The sequence below is a fragment of the Melospiza georgiana genome, chromosome 9 (assembly GCF_028018845.1).
Source record: "Melospiza georgiana isolate bMelGeo1 chromosome 9, bMelGeo1.pri, whole genome shotgun sequence".
In the NCBI taxonomy this organism is placed as follows: domain Eukaryota; kingdom Metazoa; phylum Chordata; class Aves; order Passeriformes; family Passerellidae; genus Melospiza; species Melospiza georgiana.
Genome location: NC_080438.1, coordinates 9,679,736 through 9,691,630, shown reverse-complemented (window position 1 = coordinate 9,691,630; position 11,895 = coordinate 9,679,736). Strand labels below are relative to the sequence as shown.

Genomic DNA, 11,895 nt, shown 5'->3' with positions numbered 1-11,895 from the left:
GAATTCTATTAAAAGCAGTTGATTGTGGGGGACAGTAATGTCTGATCTAGAGAGGTGTAGAAAGGGAGGCTTGGGCTGTGGATTTCAAAACTGGCTGGTGTTTGGGGAGCTTGAGTCCACTTTAGTAATGTCTTGAGGGATCATGTATGGCAGCAAGAAAAGAAAATATAATTTCTCTGTTTTGTAAACATTGCAAGATAGTGATGGAACAACAAGATATGTTGTAAGGGTGAATTTACAAATTCTGACCTGACACTACAAGGGAGGTGATCTGTGGGTTTCCTATCAAGTGAGCAATACATACAAGCATGCATCTCCTCTGGCTGAAGAGATTGTGTTCCTCACAGCATCCCTGTTCATTCTGTTCTCTTCTGCATTCTCAGAATTGCAGAATTTTCTCAGAGAAAGGCCAAGATAATGCAAACTGTAAAATTATACCCTCCTATTCCCAAATTTAAGCCTTATAGCTCTAATGATGTTAAATCAATTGATAGCTATTAGTCAGTGAGGTGACTGTAAATTAGGTTCATTTTTTTGTCTTGTTTTGTTTAAAAAATACTTGGAAAAGACTTGCTGTATTCAACACAACTAAAACGGATAATAATAGTGGCTATGTTTTTCATGTAAGAAATTCCAAAATTAGGCATATCTATAGCATGCAGCTGCCTAGTTTACTCAGGAGATAGGCTGGAGGGTGGGGGAATTGTCTATTTCCTCTGATTTCAGCCAAGGTAAATAATCTGATAACAGAATGCCCTTTAAACTTGGGACTCTGGAGGTTGTGAGGGGAACACTAATCAGCAAGCTCAAATTGTTCCATAAGCTCTTTGCCTGATTTCACTGTAAAATGATAAATTACAGGTGGCAAAGTCTGCCAAATGGAAGTAGAATCCTGCCAGTCTGGAGCCAAGTTATTTGGAGAACTAAAACAAATGAAAATAGTTTTTCCAGTGAATTAACTTGTTACAAAATACCATAAACATTAAGGCATTTGTTGAATACCTTTGAAAATTCAGTTAATTATTTACAAAAGTAGTACTTAGGGAGTTTTCACAGCTGGTGGAAACTGTAAATGGAGACAGTAAAGAAGATGAGATTTAAAAGCTATTTTATCTTCCTAGTTATGGTGTGCTCAAGGAAACTCTTTGCAGAAGGTAAATACACTGAATTCTATTGTACATTGAATCTAGAATATGCAGTCTTGGTAACTTAGGTGCAATGTCTTTCATCTCTTTACTGAGTAAACACTGTTTTTAAAATTTAAATACAATTCTGTTGTGATATGGCTGATTCCTGTCTAAGCCTCAAAGCTGTCATATTGAAATGTTCAGCCTTTAATTCAGAAGAAATTTCTTTAGGAATGTTTTACTATTACAATATGTACTATTTGAAATTTTGTACTATTAAAACATTTCATGTCTTTTAGTGTCTTGGGGATTGAAGTATTTTTCACTTTGTTACACTTTGTTACAAAATAGTGGAGGTTAAATGGAACCTGCAGAAATTAATGTGGGGTGGTCCTGCATTTTTCTATCCCTCTTTTCAGCACTGATTTCTTCTTTTGGTTGTTGTTTTTGGATTTTTTGTTTGTTTTGGTTTTGTTATTTTGGGGTTTCTTTAAGTAACCTAATGTCGTATTCAGCACTACTCGTTAAAAATGTTTTCCCCTTTTACTGGGAATTGTTATTTTGTTGGTTTTTTTTTTTTAATTGCCATTCTGCTTGTTATTTCTTTTATCTCGATTTCTTGTTTCTTTTCTGTTGACTGTTCTTAAATTCCCTTTCTTAAGCAAGCCTACCTCCTATATTGTCTCCTAGCAGCTTATCCTACTTTTCTGGTAACATTTTCTGAATTAGGGAGCTGAGGCACTGCTAATCCTGACACTTGTCACTGAATTTTACAGTAGGCATTGGCAAGTTTGTGCAGGGTTCTAGTGCTTCTGGGCAAAATAGGGTAAAATTAAGGTGTCCTGCATCAGTTTGCCCCAGTTCACATTAGGAGGTTTTATTCTACAGCTGATATTCTTGTGAAACCCCAAGAGCAAAAGCTGATGAAATTGTAGTATGTCTTCATTTCAGCAGGTCTCAAAAGGCCCTTCATGTTTGTAAGTATTCAGAATTTTGTTCTTGTTTGAAAGCCTGAATCAGTCAAGCTCATATTAGATAAATTAATGCAAAACCATTCATATCTGGGCTGGAATTTTTTAGTGGGAAACATATTTGATCTTTTTACAGATACACCTTGTGATTTGCCACAGATAGAAAATGGAAACCTTCCCCAGTACTATTACAGTTTCAAAAGTTACTATTTCCCTATGCATAAAGGAAAAAAGCTCTCCTATTCTTGCGTGGTTGGTTACACAACTGAAAGTGGGACTCAAGATGGAAGAATAACTTGTACAGCAAAAGGATGGTCTCCAGTGCCTCGATGTTACAGTGAGTTAGCTTTATTCATCATTGCTTCCAGCAGGGGCATTTCCTGGCTGGTTTTCCTGGGGCGTAGAGGAAAAGAAGCTGCAGAGCAGAAGGGATAAAATGTCCAAGGTGAAATGAATTATTTATGTCGAGACTACCTAGATTTATATGGAATGTTTTTACAACAATACATATTTTAAGGGCATTTACTCATTTATATTTTCATATAAGAACATAAAGTTTTCCAGTTTTCTTAATCTGGGAAAACTATTCGTTTTCCCTTAGATGTATAACTTCTTGAGTCTCCCTAGCTCTAGATTCCTTGGCTGTATTCCATGTGGTGGTTTGAGGTATAGTTTGATGATTGGAACAGAGTTTCTTCAATAAATTGAGAAAATCAGATCAGTATAGCTACAAACCCCTTCTTTTGCTTGCAGGAAAAATAAATATTCCATTCTTTCTTTCTAACCAAGCTGTCTTCTGTCCTTCAGGAAAATGCACCAAGCCTCTTTTGGAAAATGGCTCTTTTTACAGCACAGAAATGGACTTCAAAATCCATGAGAAACTGCAATACAAATGTAATCCAGGTTACCTTACCCCAGGTGGTGCTGCTGAAGATACAGTGCAGTGTCAGCCACGAGGATGGTCTTCCCAGCCAAGCTGTACCAAAACACTTGGTAGTGTTGTGCACTTCTCTCCTTTCTAATCTCTTGCAGAAGTCTGGAATTCCACTGTCTTTGCTGTAGGGCCAAACTGCCTATGATGGGCTGTCATTTGAGTGCTCCTAAAGCAGGTTCTCAGCTGTACCTCTGGGAAAAAGCTTGTCAGGTTTCACATGCTGCTGATTTTGTAAAGATTACATGTAAAATGATAGCTGTAAAATTATAGATGTAAAATGATAGATTGTGGTGGTGTTCACAGGGTCTCAGGATGAGGGAAGAGATGAGAATGTTGACTCTTATGTTTCAGAAGGCTTACATTTTATGATATATATTATATTAAAACTATACTAAAAGCATAGAAGAAAGCTAGCCTTCTGATGAAATCCTAAGAGTAGAACAGGAATGGAATAATAACAAAAGCTTGTGGCTCAGACAGAGAGTCCGAGCCAGCTGACTGTGATTGGCCATTAATTAGAAACAACCACATGAGACCAATCACAGATGCACCTGTTGCATTCCACAGCAGCAGATAACCATTGATTACATATTGTTCCTGAGGTTCTCAGGAGAAAAAATCCTAAGGAAAGGATTTTTCATAAAACATGTCTGTGACAATAGATGTAAAATGAATCAGTAGAGATTAAATCACGCTGTTTCAAATAAATCCATTCCCATACAAACCTTCTGTTCCAAATGACCAACAGAACACTCGTGCCAACAGCTGCGTTGTAGTTTTTCATTATTTTGCCTGGGCTCTGGCCACTTTTGAGGTGTATCTAAGGGAAGCTTTGGAACACTCTCCAAGAGAGCGTGCCGTGCTCATGCCTGTGCTCTGTCTCCCGAGGGCGGTGCCAGGTGCCGCGGCTGGAGCACGGCAGCTATGCAGACACGGCGCGGGAGGTGCGGCGGAACGGCACCGTGCGCTACCGCTGCCGGCCGGGATTCCGCTCCGCCACCGGGAGCGCCGCCGCCACCGCGCTGTGCCTCCCCCACGGATGGGATCTGCCCCCACGCTGCACCAGTACGTCCGCAGCCCTGCAAACTCATCCACTGACACATAAATCACCCCCTGGAGGGAGCCTGCCGGGGTTTCACTGCTGTGTTTTCTTCCCAGGGATAACCTGCTCCGCTTTGAGTGAAGTAGCTCATGGAGGTTTCTATCCTGTGAAGAAAAGCTATGAAGAAGGAGATGTAGTTCACTTTTTCTGTGACAAACATTATTCTGTCACTGGATTTGATTTAATTCAGTGCTATAATTTTGGGTGGTATCCAGACCCTCCAGTGTGTGAAGGTACCTTGCTTTTATAGTTTTACTGTGTCAAATTCTTAGAGAAAAGCTCACACCTTCTTTCAAGAAATGCTTTATGAATACAAAATAAAAATACAGCCTAAATGTAAATCAAGTGCTAGTCAAAGGGCAAGGAGCCAGGACAGCAGGAAGGGAGGCAATGGTAATTGGAACTACATTTCAGTGAACTCTAACAGCAGGACAGATACTGTCTCTTACTGTTGTCTGTCTGAGTTGTATCTCACAGAAGCAGGAATCAACAGTTACAGGGAATTTTTTAGACCCTGAAGCTCAATAAACTGTTCAGAATACATGAAGGGTTAACCAGGCCTGCTTAATCCTGCCTGGTGGGATGGGGATGTACCTCTTGAGAGGCATTAAAAATAAAATTTGTAGCAAGGTTCTCCTTAGCTTGTGGTACTTTTCAGAGTTGTACAGCATCCCCAAACTTTACTTGTTCTGAACAGATAAAAGGTTGTCCTGAGGACAGAAATACACCTTTAGGAATTGCTATCACTTCCCCAGTCACTGGGTAATAATGGAGAGTCTCAGTAAAGAAAGTTCCAAAAGAATGGAAGGTGAAGCAGTTGAGATATAGAGCAGAGCAGGAAGCAGCACAAAACAACCTTTACTACAGCTTAGACTCCAGCCCTGTGTTTATTCTCTTGACACAGCAGGAACTTTCCTTGAGTGAGTGCAGAGAAGGTGGAGATGCTCAGGAGGATGAAAACAAGGCCTAAATCTACTTTTGAGGATACAGTAATCACAAACTTAATTTGGAGATAGGAAATGGGCTATGCTTATTGCTTCTTCTGTAGCATTAGAATTAATACATAATCTGCTTTAAATAGTATATGAATGGAGGGTATGGGAGATCTCTATTTCCTGGAGTCCTACAAAGGACATTTTATTAAGTCCCTGTGGAGAAATTACAAATTTGTTTATAGCAGTACAATGACATAGTATTTTTATTTTATATTTATGGAATGCAAAATCACTTGTTTGTTTGGGTCTCCCATTGTATTAAGAACATTAAGAAAATTTGATTAAGAAATTACTCCGGCTTAGCCAAAAAAAGCCTTTTGAGTGATAGGCTTGCTTTGTGTATGGTGATCTTAATTGTGTACATGGTTTTGGTACGACAGAAAACAATATGCAATTTTTTGTTTTCAGATGTAAAAAATAAATGTCCTCCACCACCACTCCCTCATGGCCATATCAGCACAGCCAGAAGAACATATCATAATGGAGACAAAGTTAATGTACAGTGCACCTTGGGAAGGAGAGGATCTGAGGAAATCCAGTGTGAAGGAGGAAAATGGACATCACCCTCTATCTGTATTGGTGAGTTACTTCTGTGAAGGCTGACAACTGAACTGAAATGATTCTTCAACCCATGCCTTAATTTTCTGGAGAGTCTCAGTTTCTCTATCTGCAAAACTGTTATCCTTCCTCTCTTAAAAGGCTTGAGAGGCAAAGTGCTGCATATTTTACAGGCAATCTGTGGTTTCCAGATTAAAAAGGATGAGCTAGGTGAATTCATCTGCCACCTGTAACACCTTCCCTGGAAAACTGGGATTATTACATTTTGCAGTGCATCATATCTGCCTGTTTTGGTACTTTAAAATGAGCTGTTTCTGTGCAAACTGGTTCTGAGTCTCTGCTATGGTTACAGGAGCTGTGGATAACCAGGAATCTGGGACAGCACCACCACTACTCGAGGCAGATGCAGAAAAAAGGGCAAACCAAACACATCACAATGAAGATTTGAGTAGGTGAACGTTGCTCTTCTATTTAAAAGGGACTCTCCAATCCAATTATAGGCATTTTATGACTACTTTTATTCTTTTGTTATAGGACAGTTCCTTATTCTTGAAAATGTTTGCATGGGCTACAGATGTCAATGTAGCCAATAAATAAAAGGCTATTGTTACTTTTTTCTAAATTACACCAATAAGCCTGCTCTGTATTTGTAATTTTATTTCATACAGAGCCTTTACGTTCAGTCATTTTATACCCTTTAGTATTATTTGGACATGCAGCTTCATGAGTATTTTGTTGTTCCTTTGATTAATACTTACAATGAGGGTTTTTTTGAACCACACATAGATGAAACACATAAAGTAATGAATAAGATGGTCTACATCACATAAAAATAATTAATCTGTATTGAGTGTAAACTAGCAAGAGTCAAAAGTAGGCAGAGATATAAAGTGTGTAGGGAAATAAAATGCATGTCTAAAATTCAGAAAGGCAAGGGTAGAGTTTCCAAAACTGAAACCTGGAAAAGGAATTGTATTGGTTTGGATTCTTTCTTTGCAAATTTTCTTGCTCAGCCTAGTATTGGTCTAATACTTTCACCAGTGTTAACGATGTTGTAATCTAATCTAGATTTAATTGTCTCTCTCTCTGTCCCATATCAGAAATGCAGCAAGACTGTGCCTCTCCACCTGTGGTTAAAAATGGTGCTGTCCTGGGCCCAGTACTGGCAAGTTACAAAAATGGTTCCTGGGTAGAATATGTTTGTCAGTATTACCACATTTTGGATGGGCCCAGTACTGTTTATTGTCACCAAGGAAACTGGACAGAACAACCAACCTGTTTAGGTGAGTCTTGGAAGGAAAATAACAAATTACATATGTACTATAAAAAGGGAAAATCGGCAGGAACCTCTAAATAATCTTTTCATCACCATCTTTTCTCTTTCTTTGGAGTTAATAAAGATTCCAGAATTAGGAGGATGAACCACAATGAAATTTTTAGCAGGCCTCTTCTGCTGGGTATCCTCTGGCCTGTTCTTAAAACCAGCCAATTAAATAGATTCCTCTGTTTCCTAAGTGAGCTATTCTAGTATCTAGCTATTCCTGTTTCCTGGGAGGATTCTCCAATTTCTTTCCTCCATATTGTCCATTCAGATAATTTCTTCCTGTCTTTCAGTAGATGATTAGAAGGAATGGTGTAGCCATTCACAAAATGGCTTTTAGATACAATTAACAAAGAAATAGCAATGGCTTCTTGGACTTTTGTTTTTAAACTTTCAGGCTTTTTTTTTTTTTAATTACATGTCTTTATATCTGTTGTTTCATGCTGGTGTGGACTGCCAAATTTTTCTGTGCTGCTTTTATGTATGCTGCTCAAAACAATGTATAGAACTCCCAGTAGAAAAGTACCAGTGCTAGCAGGAATACAAACAAGAGTTGTTTGTTTATCTTTCCTTCCTTCCTCTAATAAAATAATTAAATTTTACTAACATCCTGTGTTAAATTGACTCACCTTTCAGTTTGTAATCTACTGTGAAAATAAAAATACACAATCAGTTAAGTTTTAATTGCATATTTCTAAATGAACAGAAGTTACCTCATCTAGACTGAAAGGTCCAGGTCAGCATTTTTGGATCTGAGTACTCAAATTTAACAAATCCTGTGAAATAATGAAATCTCACTTCCTGTGAGCGTTGTTTATCTCGTTAACATCTCAATAAGCCCATCATCCTTTGCATGTTCTCTGAGATTTCTTTTATACACTCACCTAAACAAACAAGCACCATGCTGATGTTAACTTCAGGAAAATTCCAGGGGAATTTGGTGTTACACTGAGCTTAAGGAAAATTCCATGTGAATTTGGTGTTAACCCACTGTCACCAGACTGCCAATAACTGAGTTCTCCTTGCCTTTCCCTCAGCAAAACATCAGTAAGGGCCTTTATCACCCAGTGATTCTCATGGAACTTGTAGAAATTTATTTTTGTAGGCTTTATTGATGGTGAACAGCGGTTTCAGTAGTTAATGAGGTTAATCATCTAATGGAAAGCCACACTCCCTGATGTGATCCTGGCACTGGGTTTTAAGAACTTGTCAGAAAGCAGCCATTCCTTTTGCATGTATTTGGTTTTTGCTGTCACTTCAGACAATTTCTTTCCATTTGCACTTTTTTAATGCATCTGTAGTTCTTTGTCTTGCAAAATTCAGAAGCATTTTAGAATTTTTGACTGACATGGGGTTCTCTTTCTTCACTCCTACAAAAGGAAGCTAAGAAACCAGTTAAGGTGGCTCCTTATTAAAATACATTTTTATTTCCTAGAACCATGTACTCTGAATGTAACTGATATGGACAGCAACAACTTAACACTGAAATGGAGACGGGAAGAATTAGTTTTCCTCCATGGAGATCTCATAGAGTTTGAATGTAAACAGGGATTTAGTTTTCTCCAGACTGCCATTCCATCTCCTGGGAGGACACAGTGTGACCAAGGCAGACTGAATTATCCAAAATGTGTTATTCAAGGTAAAGCAATATTTTTTTTTATTGCATTTTTAATTACTCCATCTTAGACCTATTTAGAAATTATTTGCTTTGCTTTTAGTGTGGGCCTGGAGCCTGCTGTAAATAATCAGTGTTTAGGCTTCAACAATTAGTGTTTAGGCTTCAACAATACAGATGCAGAAGATAACTCTATTGTTGAATATAGCCAAGCTTGGAAAAGTGATACACCTCCCTTTGCTGTGCAAGGCTGTAGAAGGGAGGGGGAAGCTCTGCTCTGAGCCCAGGAAACTGAAAGCTCTGTAGAAAGAGAGCTGTAAAAAGAAAACCTTCATGTTCATTTAATTTATGATAAAGCAGTCAATTTTTTAGTTTCTTATCCTTAAATGTTTTTATTGTTGTTGCAGCTGCTACAGAAAAATGTGGCTCTCCACCCTCTATTGCAAATGGAGCTCTGACTGTCCCAGCACTGCCCCAGTATGACAGTGGCTCTTCAGTTCAGTATATTTGCTCTGAGTATCATTTTTTGCAAGGCTCTGAGAGAATCCACTGCTCTGAAGGACAATGGACCTCACCTCCAGTTTGTATAGGTAGGTGTGATAAACAAGATAAAGAAGCACTTATTTCTATATAGAATTCAAATCCTCAAGGAACAGCCTGGGAGTGACCTGGAAGGGCCATCTGGTCCAATCCCCTGCAGTGAGCAGGGCTGCTCAGAGCCCTCCTCAGCCTGACCTTGGCCTTTCCCAGGAAATGGGCAACCACTGCCTTTCTGGGAGAAGGGAAAATAGGGAAAATTGTTCCAGTGTTTTCCCCTTCTCACTGGTGGTAATGACTTCCCTATGTCTAGGCTGAATCTACCCTCTTATAGTTTAAAACCACAAACCCTTGTCCTATTGCTCCAGGCCCTACTAAAAACTCTGTCTTCTTCTTTCTTATAAACCCTTTTAGGCTCTGGAAAGGTGCAATGAGGTCTCCCTGCATCCTTCTTTTTGCCAGGCTGAAAACCCCAATTGTCTCCAAAATCAGATCCTTATAATTTATCAGTCTTGTCAGCTAGAACTTTTAAGTCTCAATTTCAGTGTCTTCAAATGACATATAAAAGTTTACAATGAAGCAAGTTAAGCTTATCTGGTGGGTTTTTTTTATTTCCTTAACTATGATGTGCCTGCAGTATAATAAGACAATGGGAAATAATTAGCAGTTTTAGTGTAGCCTGGTCAAAATAGTCTGTTCCAAAAAGAATCAATTTATTAGCAGTGAAAAAGAATCCATTTATTAGCAGTGATAAAGTCTCTCTTTTTTAGAGCCGTGTACTTTATCAAAAACTGAAATGGAAAAAAATAATGTGCTGCTACAAGCATTCTATGCAGATCAAGTTTACTTTTACCACGGGGATTATGTTGGATTTTACTGCAAACAGAACCATTTTGGAGCAGAATCTGGCACAACTTTATTTCAAGTACAGTGTGAGAGAGGACAGCTGGCATATCCAAGGTGTGTTGAAAGAGAAAAGCAAGTATGGACTTGAGGAAAGGCCATAGGAAAGGTATGTATGTGTTCTTTATCTCTTATTAGCAGGTGAATTAGGGTGGCCTCGTGTTCTCCAGGCTGCTCCACTCAGCTTTGGGAATTGAGTGTTGAGTCTGAGCTGCAGGGGGATGGAAGGGGAAGGCCTTTGTGGGATGAGGATGAGCAGTGCAGCACAGGGATGCAATATTGGCATACACATTGAAAAAGCTGCAGGAAGGACTTGTACACCTTAACAGCACTCCTTCTCCCTTCACAGGTAAGGAGCCTCTAAAGGACTGACCTTGAGGAACAATATAAAAGAGCAAATATAAAAAAGTTTTTAAGGGATCTGTAAAACTACTTAAAACCTAGAAGTATACAAATTGACTGAAAAGTTTGGGGTTTTTTTAACTATTTTAAGAATATTAAAATGCAAGTACCTGGTATGATTTCCTATATACTTAAATATTGATACTCTTGAGGCTCTGCCTGAGAACAAGTGTGCCTACAACTATGAAGAAAATCCAGGAATGTGGACAAAGTTTGCCTTGCATCCATTTTAGTCTGGTTTAATAAAAAAGCCACTCTAAGGGTGTCTTCTGTCTTTCATGTCTAAACTCATCTGTCTGTGAAATCATAGCATGTATGGTGCTCTGTATGGTTTCCAAAGCTTTTGCAAGTGTTACATGAATTAATAAGACAGAAAAAGAAATTAAAACATTCAGGAATAGACAAATTCTGCTTCTTTAGTCAGAGTCCAGCCAACCAACAGGTGGAAAAAAAGGTTGATAAAAATACTTTACACAGTGTGTATACAGCAATACCCTTCCTCTTAAAGAGCAAACTGGAGCAAAAGGGATTAAAAGGCCCTTGCTGGAACAGCTGTTGGAAGTAGAATTCATTCACCCCCATCACTTGCTCTGGATGTACACACACATCCTGCCCTGTGTGGCTGTAACCACAGGGCAGGATGAGGGACATTGCAGACATGAAGGCAGCATCTTGTTGATGAACTTGGAGGCAAAGAACATATCAAATACTCAAGCTTCATGTGGGGCTGCTGCCCCACCTTCCTGCTTTAGTGACATTTTCTTATTGATTGTTTAAATCCTCATGTAGCAACAGAATACCTTCTTGTGACCTTCAATGTCCCTTGTAAGTGCCACTCTGAGCTTCAGCTTTTCTAACATTGTCCATACATGCCACATCAATGCCATGGATAGCTCACCTTGGAGCCTGTTTTTGCCTCAATCCCCTGTACATTGATTTTTTTTCTGCTTCAGAGACCTCTGTGCAGTCTCTGATGAGATAAGTCGGTCTAGGCAGATGTGTTTTTCCTCCTGAAGATGAGAACTGAATAATCTTGTGCTTGCAGGATTCTGTGCTTCAAGACCTATAAGCTTTTCTGGACTCCTATTTTCCTAAATAAGTGGAAGTCTGCTCCCCTAAGGTGTGGGATTTGTACACTGGTACTTGCTTTTTTCTCTCTTCTGAATCAAGGAGTGCATTAGCACATGGCTGCCACAGCCAGGCTGCCACTGATTTCCACAAGCCACTTTCTCCTTGTTTGTGAAGGGCAGATGGGCTGGGGGTGGCACAGACTGGCCTATCCAGGACCTGGAGCAGGAATTTGTCTACACCTTCCCCTAGAAATCCCAATCACTTGCTCCCCACCATCTTGCCTTTGCAGGCAAATCTCCCAGAAAAACTGGTTCTGGCTAGAGACTACCTCAAACTGTTCAAAGGAGACTCCATTACTT

General features: G+C 39.2%; 1 protein-coding gene across 1 annotated transcript; it reads left to right on the top strand.

Moving 5' to 3' along the window:
* Nucleotides 1-1,072: 1,072 nt before the first annotated feature.
* Nucleotides 1,073-10,728, top strand: LOC131087070 (coagulation factor XIII B chain-like). The gene is made up of 11 exons (XM_058030457.1): nucleotides 1,073-1,154; nucleotides 2,235-2,435; nucleotides 2,906-3,091; nucleotides 3,921-4,097; nucleotides 4,191-4,367; nucleotides 5,538-5,708; nucleotides 6,040-6,135; nucleotides 6,788-6,970; nucleotides 8,444-8,647; nucleotides 9,031-9,213; nucleotides 9,931-10,728. The coding sequence occupies exons 1-11, from the start codon at nucleotides 1,073-1,075 to the stop codon at nucleotides 10,152-10,154; spliced, it is 1,884 nt and encodes a 627-aa protein (XP_057886440.1). The 3' UTR covers nucleotides 10,155-10,728.
* The last annotated feature ends 1,167 nt before the right edge of the window (nucleotides 10,729-11,895 follow it).